Raw genomic sequence first — 22,649 nt, forward strand, 5'->3', positions numbered from 1 at the left:
CCCGCGACCTCTACCACCTAGAAGGACAAGGACAGTAGATGTGTGGGAACACCACCACCTGCAAGTTCCCCTCCAAGCCACACACCATCCTGACTTGGAACTATATCACCGTTCCTTTACTGTCGCCAGGTCAAAATCCTGGAACTCTCTTCCTACCAGCACTGTGGATGTACCTATACCTGATGGACTGCAGCGGTTCAAGGCGGTGGCTCACCACCACTTTCTCAAGGGCAATTAGGGACAGGCAACAAATGCTGGCCTTGCCAGTGATGCTCACATCCCTTGAAAGAATATTAAAAAAATTTAGTGGATCATATGTAAATAAAACACTCAGGTCACACGTACGACTGTAATGATATGTGGTTATCAGTCTTTATTACCAGAAGATAAAAAGTCCTGTTTTCAAAAATCATCTTATTAATGATTAGTGTCTTAGATTAATTGCTGGACAAGTTTCAAACTGAGCTGAGCATTCCAGTACTTAGTGAAGGCAATGCCTAGTCAAGGCTTTGCTTTGATCTCTGAGCCAACTCGAGTCAGAGCTAATTAGATGTATTTTTAAAATTCCAGTTTTAAGTCAAAAAACATTGGCTCGACTTATCCTGTACATTTATTTTGATTTTGAATGATTTCAGAACAAATCGTTAACTAGAAAAAAAAACAGAAGCAGAATAAAGTTTGGAATTATTCCTAGCTTTCCATGTACTACAACATTATTTCCCACTTCTAGGTGTCTGGAATGATGATAAAACAGACGATTTTAAAGCCGCCAATGGAACATACGTTCACTTTAATGGAACAAATTTGCCGAATGAAACTCAGATATTCTTTGATTTTGGCCTGACATGTAAGCACAGCTTTCATATATTTCAAAACATTATTGCTAGATAATAATTAATGAATAATCTGGATAACTGACTCAGCATCTAACGACTTTTGGGGCAGTCTTGAGGGACTAGCTGATCTTTTCCTACCCATCAATTTTGTATGTTCATATTTATGGAGCAATGACAATATGATTATTATATTTATCTGTGTTTTTTTTAATTTTAGGGAAAACAACTGTGAACAACAGTGTATTCACTTACAACACGACCACAGGAGAGTCTTGGTACACCTATAACAACAACAGTTTTGTACCCAAGTTTTATGATGAGCTCTTACAAACCATGGAAAAAGAGAAAATCGACAAAGCTAATGAAACTTGCCAAGGAAATGACGACTGCATTTTTGATGTTTTAAGCACAGATGATTTATCTTATGGAACAGCAACATTACAAAGTCTGACAACATTTACATCACAGAACAGCACAATGAGTATGTATGCACATCTGTTAAATAATGAAGTTATTCTTGACACATAGTCATTTATCATGTTAGATCGAGGATTGATGATGAGAAATGATTAAATGCAAAGGCGACAGAAGTATTGGAATAGGTGGTGTCAGTTCTATATTCAATAAGTGTTTTATGTTAATTACTGATGTGTAATACAAAACGTGGCATTGAAATATTGGTCTCTGCTTTTTGCTGTATCAACTTTATTTTTGTCTATGTTGTTGCTAACTTAGAGAGTACTTTAAATTCCTGTCTTTGAATTTCTCATGTTTGAACAAGAATATATCATGTTTATTTTGTGTGCAATAGCTTAAATCTGTATACAAACCAGAAGTGACGTCCGACTGAAGGCTTTCAATAACAATAATGTAATATTCACAGATAATTTTCCACCTAACATCACTGGAGACTCAACTATTCAAACTCGTCTTGATGAACCAGTGTTTGCTCTTTTTACTGCAACTGATGACAATAACGATGAGGTGACATTCTCTGTGTTGACTGATTCTCCAGATATCACAATGACAGGTAAAGTTGAACGACCAGTTTTATCAGGTCAGGTCAATTACTATTTTAGTATTCAACCTGGATCAAGAATAACATTTTGAATTTGTACCAGGAATTCATACTTTGGCTTTGCGAATACCATATTTCAAGTACTGTGCTGGAGTATTTGGATTTAAATAGACAAGCCTTTAAGATTGATCTGAGGTGTAGCTCGCAAGCATGTTGGGAAAATTGTAACAAAAGAGCACCAATTTATGATAATCAATTAATTAAAGGGCAAGTTAGAAAATTAAATCCTTACATGGTTAGAATTTGAAGTTTTCTGCCAATATATTAAAGCAGAGCCCATAAATAATTTTTTTTTAGAGATACAGCACTGAAACAGGCCCTTCGGCCCAGTGAGTCTGTGCCGACCAAGAACCACCCATTTATACTAACCCTACAGTAATCCCATATTCTCTACCACCTACCTACACTAGGGGCAATTTACAATGGCCAATTTACCTATCACCTGCAAGTCTTTGGCAGTGGGAGGAAACCGGAGCACCCGGCAAAAACCCACGCGGTCACAGGGAGAACTTGAAAACTGTAGAAGGAAAAAATTGTGGCCGATGCAGCTAAATAAATACATATATATATAAGATGAAAGTATAGCCACATATTGTTACAAAATGGAGTATTTACCCAAGGCATTGTGGGACAGGTTAGTTAGCTTGCAGCCTTGAGCATGGTACTGCTTAGCACAGGCAATTAGCCTGACCAAGGAGGGCCCCTCATATCAGTGTATCAGACAGCTGCTTTGTGTAACTGCAGACGCCAATTGTTAGCGGGAATGAATCTAGAAGAATCACTCGACACTCAGGTCTGCTCCAATGTCAAATAGTTTATTAAGCCAGCGGGGAGCAGGTCACTGGGCTGTCCAGATGCCTCTCCACCGAACAAAGGAAAATCATCCATACTTATACATTTTTCAAACAGTTACTCAGCCCATCCTGGCTGGACATGATCCAATCATAACGGTTATTGATTACATACATTACACATATTACCAATTAGATTACTCATTAGGCATCATGTGGCTACGTGATCAGCTCATAGCAAGCCCCCTGATCATCTTGTGATGTTTCCCAGACCCCCTGATCAACTATCCTTGAGTCTTCACAATGAATCCTTTTACCTTTATCAAGCTTGCATTCCTGATTGCTTCGTGCAGTCTGCAGTTACACAAAGCAGCTGTCTGATACACTGATATGAGGGGCCCTCCTTGGTCAGGCTAATTGCCTGTGCTAAGCAGTACTATGCTCAAGGCTGCAAGCTAACTAACTTGTCCCACAATGCCTTGGGTAAATACTCCATTTTGTAACAATATGTGGCTATACTTACACAATATATATATATTTATTTAGCTGCATCGGCCACAATTTTTTCCTTCTACACAAACTCCGCACAGGCAGTACCCAAAATTGAACCCGGGTCCCTGGAGCTGTGAGGCTGCGGTGCTACCCACTGTGCCACCCACTAATTTAATAGTGATTAGACATTGCTTTAAAACAATCAATATTAAAGGGTATGGGGCCACTGGTAAGAGATGCATCATGTTTGATGGCCGTGCATGAAATAAAGTTTAAAAAGTAACCATCTAACTGTTATTCACTATCTCAAGCTAATCAAAATTGTATTTTAGCTACAGAAGCAATGCTTTTTGTACTCATTATTTTCTATAATGTTCAGATTTTTCCCCAAATTCCCATTGTGTGCAATTAGCTAAGGTCTCAATTGTAATGAAGTCTTTAACTTAGTATGTTTGGTTAATTATAAAAGTTAATTATATCACTGTTGTCCGTTATTAACCCTCAGTAAGAGCACAAGAGAAAGCAGCAACACAGAAAACTGACAAGTTCAGATTGTATATAACTTGAATAAATATATCGCAATATGAATGCACAGCATTTCTAAAAATCATGCACTTTTTATGCCTATAGAAAATGGAAACTTTTCTTGGCATCCAACAAGCTCCACTCCTGTGTTTGCCACAATACAAGCTGATGATTCCAAGGCTGTTTCTGAATTAGGACTGACACTTATATTGTGCAATTGCAGCATCAATTCAACTTGTGATTATTCCAGATCAATTTTAAGCACAAAAAGAACCAATACTGTCTTTAAGGTAAGTTAGATGTAAGAAATTGTTGACTTTTTAAACAAAAACTTTATATAATTAGACTGGATTATTGAATCACAGAATCGTTACAGTGCAGAAGGCTGCCATTCGGTCCATCGTGTCCACACCGGCTCTCTGAAAGAGCAATTCCCTCAGTTCCATTCCCCTGCCTTCTCCCCATAACCCTGCATATTCTTCCTTTCCATATAACTGTCTAATTCCCTTTTGAATGCTTCAATTGAACCTACCTCCACCACGTTCTCAGGCAGCACTTTCCAGACCTTAACCACTCGCTGCGTGAAAAACTTTTTCCTCATGTCACTTTTGCTTCTCTTACCAAATACTTTAAATTTGTGGCTTCTCATTCTCAATTCTTTCATGAGTGGGAACAGTTTCTCTCCATCTACTCTGTCCAGACCTCTCATGATTTTGAATACCCCTATCAAATCACCTCTCAGCCTTCTCTTCTCCAAGGAAAACAGTCCTAACTTCTCCAATCTATCCTCATAACTGAAATTCCTCATCTCTGCAACCATTCTCGTGAATCTTTTCTGTACTCTCTCCAATGGCCTCACATCTTTCCTAAAGTGTGGCATCCAGAACTGTACGCAATACTCCAGCTGAGGCCGAACTAGTGTTGTATACAAGTTCAACATAACTTCCTTCCTCTTGTACTCTATGCCTCTATTAATAAAGCCCAGGATACTGTATGCTTTATTAACCACTCTCTCAACCTGTACTGCCACCTTCAAGGACTTATACAAATACAGACCTAAGTCCCTCCGCTCCTGCATCCCCTTTAGAATTGTACCCTTTATTCTATATTGTCTCTCCATGTTCTTCCTATCAAAATGAATCACTTCACATTTCTTTGCATTGAACTTCATCTGCCACCTGTCTGCCCATTCCACCAACTTGTCTATGTCCTTTTAAAGTTCTACTCTATCCTCCTCATAGTTCACAATGCTTCCAAGTCTCATATCATCTGCAAACTTGAAATTGTGCCCTGTACACCAAGGTCTATGTCATTAATATATATCTGGAAAAGCTATGGTCCCAACACTGATCCCTGGGGAACTCCACTACAAACCTTCCTGTAGCCTGAAAAACATCCATTAACTACTACTCTTTGTTTCCTGTCACTCAGCCAATTTCGTATCTATGTTGCTAGCCTCCCTTTTATTCCATGAGCTACAAGTTTGCTCACAAGTCTGTTGTGTGGCACTGTATCAAACACCTTTTGAAAGTCCATGTACACCACATCAACTGCATTACCCTCATCAACCCTCTCTGTTACCTGTTCAAAAAACTCCAGCAAGTTGGTTCAATATTATTTTCCCTGAAGAAATCCACGCTGGCTTTCCTTAATTAACTCGCAATTGTCCATGTAGAATCTACATGAAGGCATGTAGATTCATGAGGCAGCCCAAAACACCTACAGTTTAATTGATACCTCTCAAATGTTTCCATTTAATCAAATATGTTAGGGGCTCATTTTCAACTTGAGGCTAAGTGATGCACAATAATATCAAATTATTTTCAGCACAATTTTAGCCTGTAGATCATGCTGTCGATCAACATTTAGAACAAAGTGCTATGATATAGTCAGTAACAGAGACATTTGATTTCTTTTTATGTTCTGTTGTTACAACACTTGATGCTGGCAGGGACAACGGAGACAGATTTAATGGTCAAAACAAAAATTCCCCAGAGGAACCATATAAATTTAAATCCTATCTGTGCATAATTTAGGTTGCAGGATGTAACTGTTCCCCTGCTTACATGGGTGATTATTGCACTGAAGATTTTGATGCTTGTCAAGATAACCAATGCTTCTTGAATGACACTTGCAAAGACAAACCTGCACCACTAGAGGGCTACACCTGCGCTCCATGTCCGGATAATTTAAAAGGAGATGGGATAAAATGTTTTGGTAAGGAAAGCTTTTGACTTCTATTTACTGAAGTACACCATCAAAATAGGTGCACTATAATACATAAAACAGAGACTAATTCTCATTCAGATGTATATAAAATTAATACATAAGAAACACAAAGTGTTTCATAAGAAACATAATACATAAGAAACACAAAGTGTTGGAAATACTCAACAGGTCTGGCAGCATCTGTCAAGTGAGAAACAGAGTTAACATTACAAGTTAATGATCTTTATTGTAAAAAGTTAATGATAAGTTGAAAGTTTTTAAGTACAGAATCAGCGAAGTGAGGGAAGAAGCAGGTGGTAGGAGGAGAACAAAAGGGAAGGTCGGTGGAACGCAGGAGAGATGAAATGACAAAAGGGAAGATGGTGGAAGGCAAAAGGAGCTGGTAGTAGGCTATTACAGGGCCACCACCCATTACCAGCTCCTTTTGCTGAGCACCATCATCCTTGCAGGCCGCTGGAATAGTTGTATTGTTTCATCGTCATTTCTGGTTGTTCAAAGATGAGCCTTGATTTGGAAAATAAAATGTGGCGCAAACATTGGATGGGAACCTTTTTTTAAAATTCATCCATGGGATGTGGGCATCACTGGCCAGGCCAGCATTTATTGCCCATCCCTAATTGCCCTTGAGAAGGTGGTGGTGAGCTGCCTTCTTGAACCGCTGCAGTCCATTTGGGGTAGGTACACCCACAGTGCTGTTAGGAAGGGAGTTCCAGGATTTTGACCCAGTGACAGTGAAGGAACGGTGATATAGTTCCAAGTCAGGATGGTATGTGACTTGGAGGGGAACTTGCAGGTGGTGGTGCTCCCATGTATTTGCTGCCCTTGTCCTTCTAGCTGGTAGAGGTCGTGGGTTTGGAAGGTGCTGTCTAAGGAGCATTGGTGCGTTGCTGCAGTGAGTCTTGTAGATGGTACACACTGCTGCCACTGTGCGTCAGTGGTGGAGGGAGTGAATGTTTGTAGATGGGGTGTCAATCAAGCGGGCTGCTTTGTCCTGGATGGTGTCGAGCTTCTTGAGTATTGTTGGAGCTGCACCCATCCAGGCAAGTGGAGAGTATTCCATCACACTCCTGACTTGTGCCATGTAGATGGAGGACAGGCTTTGGTAGTCAGGAGGTGAGTTACTTGCCTCAGGATTCTTAGCCTGCTCTTGTAGCCAGGGTATTTATATGGCTACTCCAGCTCAGTTTCTGGTCAATGGTAGCCCCTAGTATGTTGATAGTGGGGGATTCAGCGATGGTAATGCAGTTGAATGTCAAGGGGAGATGGTTAGATTCTCTCTTGTTGGAGATGGTCATTGCCTGGCACTTGTGTGGCGCGAATGTTACTTGCCACTTATCAGCCCAAGCCTGGATATTGTCCAGGTCTTGCTGCATTTCGACACAGACTGCTTCAGTATTTGAGGAGTCACGAATGGTGCTGAACATTGTGCAATCATCAGCGAACATCCCCACTTCTGACCTTATGATTGAAGGAAGGTCATTGATGAAGCAGCTGAAGATGGTTGGGCCTAGGACACTACCCTGAGGAACACCTGCAGTGATGTCCTGGAGCTCAGATGATTGACCTCCAACAACCACAACCATCTTCCTTTGCGCTAGGTTTGACTCCAGCCAGCAGAGGGTTTTCCCCCTGATTCCCATTGACCTCAGTTTTGCTAGGGCTCCTTGATGCCATACTCGGTCAAATGCTGCCTTGATGTCAAGGATAGTCACTCTCACCTCACCACTTGAGTTCAGCTCTTTGGTCCATGTTTGAACCAAGGCTGTAATGAGGTCAGGAGCTGAGTGGCTCTGGCGGAACCCAAACTGAGCGTCACTGAGCAGGTTATTGCTAAGCAAGTGCCGCTTGATGGCACTGTTGATGACACCTTCCATCACTTTACTGATGATTGAGAGTAGGCTGATGGGGCGGTAATTGGCCGGGTTGGACTTGTCCTGCTTTTTGTGTACAGGACATACCTGGGCAATTTTCCACATTGCAGGGTAGATGCCAGTGTTGTAGCTGTACTGAAACAGCTTGGCTAGGGGCGTGGCAAGTTCTGGAGCACAGATCTTCAGTACTGTTGCCGGAATATTGTCAGGGCTCATAGCTTTTGCAGTATCCAGTGCCTTCAGTTGCTTCTTGATATCACGTGGAGTGAATCGAATTGGCTGAAGTCTGGCATCTGTGATGCTGGGGACTTCAGGAGGAGGCCGAGATGGATCATCAACTCGGCACTTCTGGCTGAAGATTGTTGCAAATGCTTCAGCCTTATCTTTTGCACTGATGTGCTGGGCTCCCCCATCATTGAGGATGGGGATATTCTTAAACCACTGAGAAATTATGTTAGAAGCTTTTTATGCAACTATAAAATAATTGACCAAACTACATAAATTTTAGGAAATATCGCCCAGTATAAATAGCATTATTCACAAATATAAGCCTCATTAAATGACATTGTAGGAGTCTTGAAGAGAGGGATTGTAAAATGTACCTTCACTGAAGCAGAGTAAGAAGCAGCTCCATCACAAATGCTGGATGTTTGGTTCGGTACAAACAAGTGTCTGAACTGATTTGTGTATATTTGTTTGGCATTCTAGACTTAGATGAGTGCCTAGAAAATGTATCCTCTTGTGAACAGATCTGCAAAAATGTGTTTGGAGGATACAACTGCAGCTGCGATGAGGGATACACAGTAAATACATTGAACAGCTCCTTGTGTACTGGTAAGGTACCAATATTTGTTGTCAGAACAAAAACAATAACAGCTTGCAAAACATAATCTGCTCTATACTGGCAATGTGGAAAGAGTCTGACCACTTTTAAATATAGATCTGAATTCTGCAATAGATTTCATCAATTTTATTGCCATTTACTGTCATTCCCAATAGTAAAAATGCAAATTAATTTTAAAATGGTTAAAAGTAAAAAATGATTTGGGACATTAAGCCACAGAGCACAATTTTCCCAATAATTGAAAGAATTAACAATTTGCTGCTTGACAAATTCCAACCTTATTACAAGCAATGAGGGAAATGTCATGGATGTCGAGCAGAGTGGGTCAGGAAGGGGCAGAGAGCCCAACAAAGGTAACAGGGCATTAGTGATTGGGTGGAAACAGGGAAAAATAGAAAAAAATTAAAGCTACATGCACTATATTTGAATGCGCAAAGCAAAATAGATTAACAGCACAGATAGAAATTAATGGGTTTGATCTAATAGCCATTACAGAGACGTGGTTGCAGACGGAACAAGATTGGGAATTTAATAGTCCAGGATACTTAACCATTAGAAGAGTTAGGCAAGATGGAAAAGGGAGAGGGGTTTCCTGATAACAAAGGATGGGATAAAGATAGAGAGAAAGAATCTTAGCTCAGAAAATCAAGATGTAAAATCAGTTTGGGTGGTGATAAGAAACAAGGGGCAGAAAACATTGGCGGGAGTAGCTTATTGGCCCCCTAACAGTAGTTGTAGTGTGGGGCAGAGTATAAAACTGAAAATCAGAGGTGCATGTAACAAGGGCAATACCATAATCATGAGGAACTTTATTTTTGTATAGACCGGGCAAAGCAAATTTGGTGAAAGAGCTCATGGAATGCATTCAAGATAGTTTTCTAGATCCACATGTCAAGGAACCAACTAGGGAACAGGCTATTTTAGATCCAGTTTTGTGCAATGAAACAGGGTTAATAACAAAAAAATCCTTGTAGTTAAGGAGCCTCCGAGAAGACCGATCATTATACATTAGAATTTTAGGTTAAAGTTGAGAGTGATTTAGTTAAGTTTGAAACTAGGGTCTTAAATATGAACAAAGCTATGTAGGTGTGAGGGTTGAGTTGACTAAGGTTGACTGGGAAACTAGATTAAAGGATATAATGTTAGATAAACAATGGCAAACATTTCAAGAATTAATACATAATGCACAACAAATATACATTCCAATATGAAATAAAAAGTCACAGGAAAAGTGGTCCAACTATGAACAGAAGAAGTTAAAGATAGTATTAGGTTAAGAGCGGCTTATAATATTGCCAAAAAAGAGTAATAAGCCTGAGGATTTTAAAATTCAGCAAAGGATGACAGAAAATTTGATAAAGAAAGAGAAACAGCATGAAAGTAAACTAACTAGAGGCATGAAAAGAGATTGTAAAAGTTTCGATGGGTGTGTAAAAAGGAAGAGATTAGCAAGAATTAATATGGGTCCTTACAAGCAGAGACAGGAGAATTTATAATGGGGAATAAGGGAACAGCAGAGACATTTGACCAAAATGTTGTATTTGGCTTCATGGTGGAAGACACAAAAAACATTCCAGAAGTAATGGGGAACCAAGGGGCTAGTGAAAATGAGGTCATCACATATATTTTAGTTAAGTACACAACTAGGTTAAAGAAGTAGAAATGATGGGTGTCAGAAAGAGCAAGACTGTGACCTAGGAGAAAACGTGGGGACAATTTTGATTAAGGAATATGAAGGAGAAATGTGTCCCTAGTACAGTATGCTTTTTCCGTAGATTATTGTTTGAGTTATCTTTGAGAAAACTGGGAAGAATTTCAACGATAGTAAAACTGAAATGGACAACATAATAGCTGTTTTGATTCTTTTTCAGACATTGATGAATGCAGTAATACTTCTACATGTCCAGAAAATGCAAACTGTCAAAATACTGTAGGAAACTACTCATGTGAGTGCAAGACTGGATATGAAGGAGATCCATACAGTTTCTGCATTGGTAGGATATCTTCCATTACTTTAAAACTTCACCACTAGTTGATCTTCTGTGGCACTACTCAGATAAAAGTAAACTAAAATTGTCTCTCTTACTGTGTAACTGCTTCTTGTTCAGCTTCCATTTTAATTCTTACTATCTTCTGGTCCTTCTGTTTGTCTTCCACTCTATCTCCCTGTTTCTCCATGGATCTCAGTCTTTTTTCTCATCACTGTATCTGTCAATGTTCTTGCCAATTTTTTTCTCTTTTTCTGCATATTCATCTCTAAGTAAGTCTATATAACTTTGTAACCTAGTTAGAGTTCTAATGGCAATGATTGTAAAGCAGCAAATACACACATACATCCACAGATGTTACTTTTTGCCTATATTCTTATTGACCTATATAGCAGTTGATGGACTCCAGAGTTAATTGTGTAAATGTTTTGAACTGTTTTTTTCTATGAGTCACACTGGAAAAATTGAGACACTGGGGAGATCAATTTTTTTTCATTAACTTTCTTTTGAGGAAGCAAGGTCTTGAGGAAAGGGCTAAGGAACCTTGCTCACTCATACCGCCAATCAAGATAGTGTGGACAGTCACAAATTCTTCATCCCTCATCACCTATCTAGAATACTGAATACCATTCTAGAGCCTAACAAGATGTTTTTTTCCCACTTGACATTAAATAGCAAAATATTCAACCTATTTCAAATGGTCACTAATCACAACCTCATTCTTCTTACCAAAGTTCTTCTCAGCTTGTTGCTGTTTGCAGGAAACAGCTTGACTGATGTACTATGCTTCTGTAATGTCAAACTGTCTCAGCTTGTTACAGTACCCAGGATATCACACTCCAGAACTGAAATTTAAATTGGGTTGGAGGCCCCGCACACCAGCCAAAAGGTCGGGGCGAACCTACCTCCACCAGGCCTGGGAGCCATGTGGGACTTTACACTCCCCAGGCTATTAATTGGCCTTAGCTGGGACTTCCACCTCCCTGAGGCAGGAAGATGACAGTTCTCAGTCCCAGAAGCACCACGGGGAGTGGTAGCCACTGCTGGTACCACAACCCAGTCACAACAGCAAGAGGGACAACGTCCCCAGCCGACAGGTATGTTTTTTGGGGCCCCGGCGAGGGAAGGGGCGCCATTTGGAGGGTGGGAGATTTCTTTCAGTGGGCCCAGTTGGGGATTTCGTGGGTGGACCTCTGTGGGGCACAGGGTGCCCGATCGGGATGGACCCCCCCCCCCACCTGTAGCCTTCAAGGAGCCTGCCAGGTTTTACCTGGCGGCATTCTGGGGGCCTGAGCCGCCCACCCGCCACTGGTAAAATACAAGCAATGGCAGCAGAAGGCCCTTAAGTGGCAGTTAATTGGCCACTTAAGGGCATTGATTTGCCTAGGGTGGGTGGGCCATTTCTTGCCGCCACCCCTCATAAAATTGCAGCGGGGGTGGGAAGGCGTCAGGAACGGCATCCCCTCCCCACCTCCCACTCAATTTTACGGACCCCTACCACCAGCCAGCTCCTGTGGTGCGGGGGGGGGGGGGCCGTAAAACTCTGTCCCAGTTGTAATATTCTGTGATATTACACTAGGAGAGGTACTTTGGGCAGTGAGAAGCATAACTACTGCCAAGAAAATACAGAAAAATGATTGAAATCAGTCCTGATTCATGGTAAGCACACTCCAAATGGATTTTGTTTCAAGTTTAAAAAATGGATTTTGTGCAAGATTGCCATGGAACACCTAAAAATATGGTTTAATATTTATCAATAGAGAATTAAATATACCATCCCAGTATTTTTTAGAGATTGATTTTATGTACTTATTATGCAAAGTATTTCTGTATTGGATGATTATTTGCACCCAGTTTCAGTATCATCATCCTAGGACAGGTATACGAAAGATCAGAAACATATTAAAGATTCTCCTTCAATATTCAACAAAATGACTCAACCCAACTCAATAAAGCACTCCTTAGTGTATCAGTGTGGCCTTCCTATTTCAAACATCCTTTTTTTTTTACTTGAGTAAGTCTTTCAATTAGTGTCAAATCTTATACAATTTTCACCTCATGGCCGGAATTTTACGCCCTCCCCCCACCGAAATAGCAGGTTGTGAGGGCCGATTGGGGGGGGGGGGGAAGAGTGTAAAATAGAGTGGGAGGCTCATGGGGGCCTTTTAAATGTCATTTTACGCGGGGCAGCGGCGGCAAAAACCGGCCTGCCCGCCATAGGCCAATCAAGGCCAGTTAACAGCCACTTAAGGACATCCACCCACTGCCACAGGGATTTTACCCTTGGCCGGTCGGGCGGCCCAGGCCTGAGAAAAGCCACTTAATGAAAGCAGGCAGCTTTCTGAGCCTCGGGGGGAAGGGACCCTCATGATCAGGCACCCTGTGCCCGACAGAGTGCCGCCCCTGATGCCCCATCCACCCCCAAGCAACCACCCTTGTCTCGCCGGGGCCCAACCAATCAGCCCTGGCAAGGCCCCAAAAACTAACCTTCTCCCGGGGTCGTCCTTCCTCTTCAGCCAGGTTGCAGTCCCAGCAGTGGCCACCGCTCCCAGTGGTGCTGCTGGGACTAAGAGCTGCCGGCCTGCTGATTGGCCAGCAGCTCCATTAGGTGGGACTTCCTGCCTCAATGAGGTGAAGTCCCGCCTCAGACCAATTAAGGGCCTGGGGACCATAAAATGCGGTCAGTCGGTGGACGGCTCCTGTCCAATGAAAGTAAAATTCCGGCCACATGTTTGGAAAGTGGTTTAAACCCACCCACTTAGAGAACTGTTCCAATGAGGCAATGTCCATCCTGTCATCCTGAGCTGAGCCAATCCAAGTCCCAAAAATTGAAAGGATAGTTTTTAAATCTACTCAACTATTTCAATCTGTTATGAGTGCTTCCCTTTTTTGGTAAATTTTGAAGATTTATGGTTTAAAACTGAAGAGGAGTCCATGGATATTTTTTTTACAAGGGTCACTGAGAGGTCTGCATTTGAAAACAAAATTACTGGAAGGATCAAGGAGTACTAAAAACAGTTACTGGAAGGCATCTGTCTTCAAATAATTACCCAGCAGGGGTTGTTTTGACTTGGAGAAGATGTTTACAGAGAAGTGACAGGTCAAGAATTATAGAAGTCAGCTTGTCTCTTGTGACATTGTTTATGGTTTTGCATTGGACAGTAAGTTGGGATATGGACAAGGGTTTGAAAAGACAGTTGGAGAACACTTGCAAAGAAGAACAAACCACCCCAAATCAGCCTGTTCCAGAAGTTTGGAAAAAGCCTGCCAGTTTTCCATCTCTTGAGGAGCCGGAAAGCAAGTATAAGAAGCAGACTGAAACTGTGACTGCATTTCTCCTGTAAGGCCTGTGTCTGAAACCTCTGTTGCTGCATTTCCTGGAAGCCTACCCAAACTGAACTTCAACGTCACCTGAAAAGAACTGTTCTAGGAAAATGCCAGTGACAGCCATCTATATGCATTTGGGACACCAACCAAAACAAAGGATATCTTTCCATATCTTCTCTTTCTTCAAGAATTAGCAAGTATTTAACCCAAGTGTTTTTTTTGTCTTTTTCTTTGTAATAGAGCTCGAAAACGCAAATCCCTTTATTTTTTCCAGTTAACCAGTGTATGTGTGTGTGAATGTGAGGGGCTAAGTAAAAAGGGAACTTTAATATTTCAATCTGTGTGTTTATGCTTTAGTTCATTACTGGTTAAGACTTGTTTTATAATAAACTGATAATTTTGTTGTTTATTAAAGAAACCTAGTTGGTGTTTTATTCTGAGATAAAAATAGAGTATATGATTGACCCTATCGGTAAGTGGGAAAAAATGTAAATATATGATGTGAGTTGTGGAGAAGTGGAACTCGAATAAACAGTGCACTCCCCCCGTCTCGGTCATAACAAATCTCTACCTTTTATCTCAAAGTTTATATTTTTCAACCCTATCCTCTAATGTAATACAGAATTCAATCAAGGAATATATGCTTTAATTTTAGAATTTTTGAACCTTCTCCACTATAATCTATATGTCAATTCTTCTCATTTTAATGAGAGGTTTCAATTATTAACAACCTGTTTTCGTCAACAACTTAGAACTGTACGAACTATTATAACCATAAATCTAAAATTCTTGTAATAAATAACTTTTATTTTCTGATATTGATCTTCCAGATGTAGATGAATGTCTTAATTACAGTGCCTGTTCAAGTAGCAATTCCATTTGCACCAATACTGAGGGGTCTTTCATCTGTACTTGTCTACAGGGATATGAAGAGCCCTACTGCTCAGGTGAGAAATACACATATCAAAGCATAGGTCCTTGGAAAAAATGGCTTTGTAGCAGTTAATTTGTACCCTGTGACTATATCATATCATTAGTTTGGTCACTCGTTCAGCAAAGGGTAAAAGATATGTAAGAGATGGATTGGAAAGGGGTTTCTCAAACTAGTGAGATGCAGGTCTGACCCAGAGGAGCCATGAGTATAGGCAGTATAAAATTAGCTACTCTTTTGCACGCATTGCAATTATTTTTGTGTGGAATTGTGTGTAAGCCAGGCATTATGCTCAATGAAAGTCACACTGGTATACATTTGCAACTTGAATCCCAAGAGGAAAATTGGCACTGCCACCTATAATAGGAACCACCTGCTTTTTCTTTCAATTAAAACCAAAGTACATGGGCAGCTTCTATAAATGGCAGCTGATCCATAATATCAGTTTAACACCCATGTGGCAAGTTGAAGATCACCCCCAATATGCCTCTGCCCTGTGATTCTGATGTTTATTCTGAAAGTTGTAACAAGCTAGCATAAGAACAAAAAGACATGCCTCTATGGTAATGCCTACCCACTCTTTCACATCACAATGGCCAGGGTACTGGTATAATTTAAAGGGGAAGGCCAGGTTGTCATGGGAAAAGGACTATTGCTGCAGAATGCCCATCAGTGGGCAGGAAGACTTCTGTGGAGGCACAGGAAGAGTTTGTTTTCTTTATTCATTCCTGGGATGTTAGCACCGCTGTCAAGGCCTGCATTTATTACCCATTGCTAATTGCCCTCGAAAAGGTGGTGAGGAGCCACCATCTTGATCGGTGCAGTCATTGTGGTATAGGTATATCCACAATTCTGTCAGGAAGAGAGTTCCAGGTTTCTGACCCAGCGACAGTGAAGGAACGGTGATATAGTTCCAAGTCAGGATGCTGTATGGCTTGGAGGAAACTTGCAGGTAGTGGTGTTCCCATGTGTCTACTGCTCCTGTTCACCTAGGTGGTGGAGGTCGTGGGTGTGGAAAGTGCAGCTGAAGGACGCTTGGTGAATTGCTACAGTGCATCTTATAGATGGTATACTTTGATGTCTCTGTGTGATAGTGGTGCAGGGAGTGAATGTTTAAGGTGGTGGATGGGTTTGCTTTCTCCTGGTTGGTTTCAAGTTTGAGTGTTTTTGGAGCTGCACTCATCCAAGCCCGTGAAGGGTATTCCAACACACTCCTGACTTGTGCCTTGGAGGTGGTGGACAGGCTTTGGGGAATCAGGTGCTGAGGTACTCACCACAGAATTCCCAGCCTCTGACCTGCCCTTTGTAGTCACAGTATTTTCATGGTTAGTCCATATAGCAATCGTAAGCCCCAGGATGTTGATGGTGAACAATTCAGCGATGGTAATGTCATTGAATGTCAAGGGGAGAAGGTTAGATTCTCTCTTGTTGGAGAACATTAGTGAGCAGTTATCGCTATGTAAGTGCCACATTATAGCACTGTCAATGACCCCTTCCATCACTTTGCTGAAGATTGAAAGTAGGCTGATGGGGTGGCAATTGGCAGGATTAAATTTGTCCTGCTTTTTGTGGACAAGACATACCTGGGCAATTTTCCACACTGCTAGGTTGATGCCAGTGCTGTAGCTGTATTGAACAGCTTGGCGAGGGGCATAGCTAGTTCTAGAAAACAAGGCTTCAGTTCTACAGCCGGGATGTTGTCAGGGTCCATGGCCTTTGCTGTATCCAGTGCACTCAGCCATTTCTTGATATCATAGGGAGTGAATCCAATTGGTTTAAGACTGGCACCTGTGATGCTGGGGATCTTAGGACGTGTCTCAGATGGATCATCCACTCAGCACTTCTGGCTGAAGATGGTTGTAAATACTTCAGCTTTGTCTTTTTCACTGACATGCTAGGTTCCCCGTCATTGAGGATGGGGATGTTTGTGGACCCTCCTCTTCCTGGCCCCACAAAGATCCTTCAAATCCTTTGCATTCAACAGTTTGAGCAACAGGAAAATCTCACCCATCCATTTTTTAAAGGAAAAGTACACATAGAAACTGAGCCACTAAAGAACTGAAACTCAGTGCTACCTTTTTGAGCCTAGAAAGCTGGACTATCAGCACTGTGCAGTCTTCCTCCACTATGTTAGTCAATATTATGTAATTGTCTAAAGGAGTTGGTATGTTTGCAATGTAAGGCTTAAACTCCTGTGAAATTTTAGTATGCTGATCAAAAGCTAAAAGTTAGGTAAAATATATTTTCATATATACATACACACACACACACACTGGTTGATCTCCAGTGAGGTTTTAGTCAAGACTAAGTATAGTCTCCAGTAAAGGAACATAAATGGCGGAAAATAATTGGACCACCGCTTATTCGGACTGTGATGTCAGGGGCAAGAATAGGCCAAAGTGGGGAAGTAGAGTGGGATGGTGCAAGTTACAGGCAGGTAAAGAAAGTGGAAGATAGAGCAGTGTTAAAGGGTGGAGAAGGGTTACAGTACAGTCAGAGACTTGGGGAAGAGACTCAGAGAAAGAGAAGGTGTGAGCAAGACAGGCACAAAGGGCAGAGAGAGAGAGGGCAATTCTGGTAATCCCAGCACCACGATGCTGGAACATATATCCAGTGGGGCTAATACAGCACTTCCAGAGGAGGGTTAATTTATATTTATATGCTCACAGCCAACATTTTCTCAAACAACTAAACAGCTTTTGAATTAGCAGTCATACAAGGCTCTTTCACTGAAATATCAGTTGAATGCTAATGTTTCCTTTCACTGCTACAAACGGGACAAGTGATTTAACAGATTGATGCTGATGTAGAAAATGGGGAAAATTAAACAATTTTATTAATCATCGATTTGATGTGAGAGTTATACCACTTTTTACTGTCACTATATGTCATCTTGTAGATGTTCATTTATTAATAGCTGAAAATTTACTCTGCAGATATAGATGAATGTCTTAATTTAGAATCAAATAACTGCTCTAAAACTCAAGGCATCTGTACTAACCTGGAGGGTTCATACATCTGTCAGTGCAAACCTGGATTTTCTGGAGATGGTGTAGCATGCAGTGGTAAGTAAACAATGTCCTGCTTCATATGCTTTTGTGATGATTATCCCAAAAGTTGAGATTCCCCCCAAAAAACTATTAAGTCCTAACTCTATCAACTGACTGACTCACTTTTCACAATGGCCTCTAAAGACAATGGGCTGAATTTTACCTCAGGCGGACGGGAATTCACCGTAGAAGTCGGTGCTGAACCCGCTTCCACCTAGCCCAGGGATCCGTCCTGCATTTTATGGGCCCCCAGGCTTTAATTGTCCCGAGGCAGAACTTCCACCTACTTGGGGGAGGAGGTCCCGCCTCAGTGAGCTGCCGGGGGTGGTGGCCACTGCAGCCCAGCCGTCGCAATGGAGCCTGGAGACAAGGTAAGTTGGGCTTGCCTCACTAGGGGGAGCGGTCCTTCCCTGTTGAGGCTGCAGTGGTCGTTTGAGGGGAGGGGTGTGTCTTGGGTCCCGGGGGTGGGTTGGGAGGCAGAGTGGCCCTCAATCGGGCACCCTGTGCCCGACTGCCATGGCGCCATCCTCCCCACCCCGGGGCGCGGAAAGGCCAACAGCTATCGCTGGGCCGCCTTTCATGTCCTCAGCATGCCCGCTTGCCATGGGTAAAATACCCGTGGAGGCAGGCGAAGGCCCTTAAGTGGCCGTTAAGTGGTCACTTCAGGGTCTTGATTTTCCTCGTGTGGGCGGGCGGGCCATTTCCCCCCACCCCCTGCCTGACCTCCGTAAAGTTGACCGGAGGCGGGAGCGGGGCAAGTAGGCCTCCCAGAGCTTCCCGCTCAATTTTACGCCGCCCCCACACCACCATCTGACCCGCTGGGGCGGCGGAAAATTCAGCCCAATGGCTCTGTGTTATCAGTAAACTGATTCCGTGTATATAATATTCACCATATTGAATGATATTACTGGCAACTTCTAAGAAAAATACCTTTAAGATAACATTCTATAAACTTCCTTGCAGACTCTCATTGGTTTTTAAACTATATAACTATAGACTTTTACCCAAGTTTACAACCAACACTTGTAATTTCAGTCAGTCATATTCTGCAAGCAGCTCATCAGCAGTAGATTCCAGTGCGCATTTTGTCTTTTCTATCTATCCTTATAACTGCAACATCAGTCTTAAGTAAATATTTATCCACCTCTTTGCTGTGGAGTTAATTGACAAACCCTGAACTGCTGGTGGAGGAGGAATAGGGAGATAGTCTGTTCTAATCTGTGGTATTACCCAAGACTTACTTAGTGTTCATGTCCTCTTGATCTATGACAGCAGTTCAAGTATCCCTGCTCAATATGTTATCTATGAATGAAAATAGGTTCAGTCCTACAAGTATCCTTTCATAACCCTGCTTTAGTCACTCTTCCCTGTAATTTCTCCAATGCACTAATCTGAAGGTAGAGTGCCCAAAAGAGGGCACTGATTTTAAATCTGGCCCTAGAAACAAGATAAACAGACAGAATGACTGCTCTGGCCAAACTGACCCTGATTTTAAAATGGGGGCAGATGCAGTGCACAAACTCCAAAGCAGGCAGAAAACACGGGGAAGTCTAGTGACATGGAACATGCAGACCCGTCCAATTTTAATGGTCGAGTCTTATTTCCATAAATTCCTCCACCTCCAGGCTGATTGTGGGCAGGAGCAGAAATTCAGGTGGCAGGAGGGTGCAATTGGGAACCTGTGGAATCAGACCTCTGCAGTCAAATAGTAGTGCAGGACCCTGGATGTGATTCGGGGTAAGGGGTAGGGGAGGTGGGTTGGAGCCTGTGGCAAGGCAGGACAATGGCTTCCTCTGGGGCCCAGAGGAGCAACCCTGCCTGACTGACAAGTGCACTTTCCTGACTTCTTCTGGCTCACAATCCACCAGCTGACAGGTATTGCCTGATGGGGAAGCTTTCACAGATCAGTTGGCATATTTAAACAAGACCCTGCCAGCCTGTGGCAGGTGTCTTGCTCGCATACTCAAAAGAGCAGCTTAAGACCAGGGCACAGCGGGAAAGCATAGGATAAAAGAGGGTAGATTTTAAGTACATAAGGGCTGCAATGACAAACAGTCTGGGTGTACACAATCATATGCTGAGTTTACTACAATGGTCTGGCCAACATGAGGAGTAAGGCTGTGACTATGATTGAGAATTTGATTGATGAAAAACTGAACTTCAGTCTTCATTTATTATTTTTGATGGCACAGGTGGACAAACTGCAATAATTTAGATTCATAGTCTTTTACTTTTCCCAACAGATATCAATGCGTGTAAATCATGCTCTCCAAATTCACAATGTGCTTCTGATGGGAAAAGTTATAACTGTACTTGCAACCCAGGATTTTCAGGTAAATATATCACTTTTTGCATAGCCATTAAAAATTTCTTAAGCGTGACTCAGCTAAACAATTATGCATACGGAGGCGATCATTGTTCACACTTCCATCATAGTCAATATTGTGTTCTAGTTTTTATATATTTTATATAAAGAAACTACATGCTGGAAAATCTCTCATAGCACCGTTCATGGTAGGTTGAAGGATGCATGTTTTACAAGGGCAATACCTCAAAGTGCTTATTATTCTGTTGCTCCAGTACAGCTGTGTGTAACTTTGTATATCTATTTAAGGTCACAAGGTGTAATTGCTGTACTTTCCTTAGATAACTTAAAGATTTATTGCTCATAGCAGGTCTTTGGGTCAGTTAAAAGACAGACTGGCTTCTTCCTTATTTAAAAAAAAAACTCTTTATGTGGCTTACAACCAGGCAACTAACAGCAGGTGGTGCCCCTACTGCTGGATTCAATATCTACTCCCTCCATCATTGGCACACAGTGTCTGCATTATAGACAGCCTACAGGATGCACTGCAGCAACTCACCAAGGTTAGTTTGATAGTAGCTCACTGCCCTGTGACTTCTAACACAAAGAACAAGAGACCCAAGGCAGTGGAAACGGCATCACATTCATCGCTTCTATGTTGCCCTCCAAATCACACATCATCCTTGTTGGTTTATTATTCAGTCTTTCTCCGAAGTTACAGCAGACAATTTGTGGAACTCCTTGGAAATTCTACCCCATAATTCCTATTAATGACATGTAATTACTGAAAGACCTTTCGCTGTTCACCTCACGAAGTAGGATTCTTCATATCACCATGCAGTGAAATGCACATAACATTCGCTGCCTGGGATGTTTTATGCAGAACTGCATTGCTATATATTGCACTATTCTTCCATAATAAAAAATGAATATCAATGCCTTCTAAGACCTGGAAATGACCTGAAATCTTTGTTTCGTTGGGAAAATCACTGTCAATTATATATTAAAATAATATTAAGAGAATTAATGTAAAGCAATCATTGTATCCTTCAGTCCATAACAAATTGTGCAATTGAATTGCCCTACTTTAGGAAATGGTACGACCTGTATTCCATTGCCAGGTCCATGTGACTCTTTCCAATGTCCTCCCTCATTCTGCAATAATGGAGGAACCTGTGTACTCAACCCTGATGATGGCTGCAAACCATTCTGCCAATGTCCACATCAGTACAGAGGGGAGCAGTGCACACTTGCAAAACTGCAGTTCATTGCAGAACCATTGCCAAGTATGTTAATACACTTGATATGCTGATACGTTTGTGCTCATAGTTTGTTTTTCAGTTTTGTTACTAATGAATTACTGTAAATAGATATTTGAATCATAGATTTAATATGTCAAGTAGTATAAAATATACATAAAATATAACAAACTTCAAAAGTTGACAGATAAATATCATGATTCACTTTTTTAACTTTAAAATTCTTTGAAAATATCTTTTGAATTATTTTATAAAAGGGTAAGAAAGTATAAGGGGTAATTTTTGTTCAAAAGAAAATAAAAATGGCCATAAATGCTGACTTTGTTTACAAGAAATCTATTTTCTACCCAACATGGAGATGCTTGGCCAGAGTCTCACTCCCTGCAAGGCCACTCTTATGATAGCAAATAAGGGGATGTCCCAGGGCAGCTTCACTAGAATTAGCAGGTTTGTGACTTCAAACCAGCCTAAGGGGCATATTAGTTTCTCCTGATCATGGGAAACTCCACTACAGTCTGGAATATTCCTCTGAGTACCCTCTTCAATTTCTGTAGTAGTTTTTGCGTTGTTACAAGTATTGAACACAATAGTCTACAATCTTACCAATGTGTTATATAGCCCCAGTATAACTCTGGTGACTTGTAGGGCTACATTTTCTAACCATTAACTATCAATGGGACTTAAATCTAACCTAGTACTTTAATATTTTGGCTATGTATCCCTGCATTCAATTTTCCTTTGCCTCCCCTTATTACCTAGGCATTGAAATTAATGAATTCCCAGTTGCTTTCGAAGTCTCCATCAGCTAGTGCAATCCCATTCATTTTACTCTATTCATTTTATGTTTCCAACCAATGAACAATAAATTATTTATTAGTCTTTACTTTTGCTTGCGGAATTGCACAACTGATTTAATTTTTTTTAGCACAGTGACCTCTTCTCTACGTCAACTGCTTTCCTTATTTTAATGTCAGCCACAAATTTGATGAACATTTTTGACATCCAGATCATTTCTGCAGATTGAAAACATTAGGAACACAAAAACTGACTCCTACTGGACTCCATTAAATAGCTATTATTAGCATGACACTGCACCTCTGATATACTCTCTGTTTATTAACTC

The 22,649-nt window shown here is 41.4% G+C and overlaps 1 protein-coding gene across 1 annotated transcript in view; it reads left to right on the forward strand.

Moving 5' to 3' along the window:
* Positions 1-1,046: 1,046 nt before the first annotated feature.
* The window catches only part of LOC137375052 (mucin-like protein), a 43,804-nt gene continuing 22,201 nt past the window's right edge, over positions 1,047-22,649 (forward strand). The window contains exons 1-10 of the mRNA XM_068041678.1: positions 1,047-1,317; positions 1,720-1,866; positions 3,828-4,012; positions 5,759-5,939; positions 8,531-8,656; positions 10,538-10,660; positions 14,812-14,928; positions 17,849-17,977; positions 20,206-20,295; positions 21,359-21,553. Of these exons, the coding sequence (XP_067897779.1) occupies positions 1,170-1,317; positions 1,720-1,866; positions 3,828-4,012; positions 5,759-5,939; positions 8,531-8,656; positions 10,538-10,660; positions 14,812-14,928; positions 17,849-17,977; positions 20,206-20,295; positions 21,359-21,553 (1,441 nt within the window). The 5' untranslated portion in view covers positions 1,047-1,169. The remainder of the gene's footprint in view (positions 1,318-1,719; positions 1,867-3,827; positions 4,013-5,758; positions 5,940-8,530; positions 8,657-10,537; positions 10,661-14,811; positions 14,929-17,848; positions 17,978-20,205; positions 20,296-21,358; positions 21,554-22,649) is intronic.

Source organism: Heterodontus francisci, chromosome 11, assembly GCF_036365525.1.
Source record: "Heterodontus francisci isolate sHetFra1 chromosome 11, sHetFra1.hap1, whole genome shotgun sequence".
In the NCBI taxonomy this organism is placed as follows: Eukaryota; Metazoa; Chordata; class Chondrichthyes; order Heterodontiformes; family Heterodontidae; genus Heterodontus; species Heterodontus francisci.